The 485-nt window shown below is 44.7% G+C and overlaps 1 protein-coding gene across 1 annotated transcript in view; it reads right to left on the minus strand.

The window, feature by feature from the left end:
- CSUI_004143 (phosphatidylinositol 3- and 4-kinase) overlaps positions 1–273 on the minus strand; it is a 5,553-nt gene extending 5,280 nt beyond the window's left edge. The window contains exon 1 of the mRNA XM_068064338.1: positions 139–273. Within this exon, the coding sequence (XP_067923687.1) occupies positions 139–188 (50 nt within the window). The 5' untranslated portion in view covers positions 189–273. The remainder of the gene's footprint in view (positions 1–138) is intronic.
- Positions 274–485: the final 212 nt, after the last annotated feature.

Below are 485 nucleotides of genomic sequence, written 5' to 3' on the forward strand. Positions count from 1 at the left end.
GATAGATAGATAGATACGTGAAGGGTAAGTACGTATGTAGTTTGCTTAGCTTATGATAGGGAGAGATGGATCCAGAGGTATGGGTGGTCTGAACATAGGCTGCATGCAAGAAGAGTGAATGAGTGATTGTGTACCTACCTGTCGAAGCGAGGTTCAGACCAGTCGAGAGGTATAGAACGGCCGTCCATATCATAGAGAATCCAGGTACTCCCAACACCATGCGGCTGTTGCTTTCTCCGTCTATAAGCCGAACCCGCGGCTGTTCCGTTCAACCTGGAGAATACATACAAAGAAGAAAGACAAGAGAAAACAGCTTGAGACTAAAGAAGCTGCCTCACTAGTCATAGCAGTAGTGGTGAGGATGCACACTCCTACGGAAACATGAGATATGTACATGGCTTACGTTGCTTCACAAATCTTATCTATCTCTCAGCTCAACATCGCTTTACTACGCCACGCACAAATGATAAATAGATAGATAGATT

Source organism: Cystoisospora suis, assembly GCF_002600585.1.
Source record: "Cystoisospora suis strain Wien I chromosome Unknown contig_1879, whole genome shotgun sequence".
NCBI lineage: Eukaryota > Apicomplexa > Conoidasida > Eucoccidiorida > Sarcocystidae > Cystoisospora > Cystoisospora suis.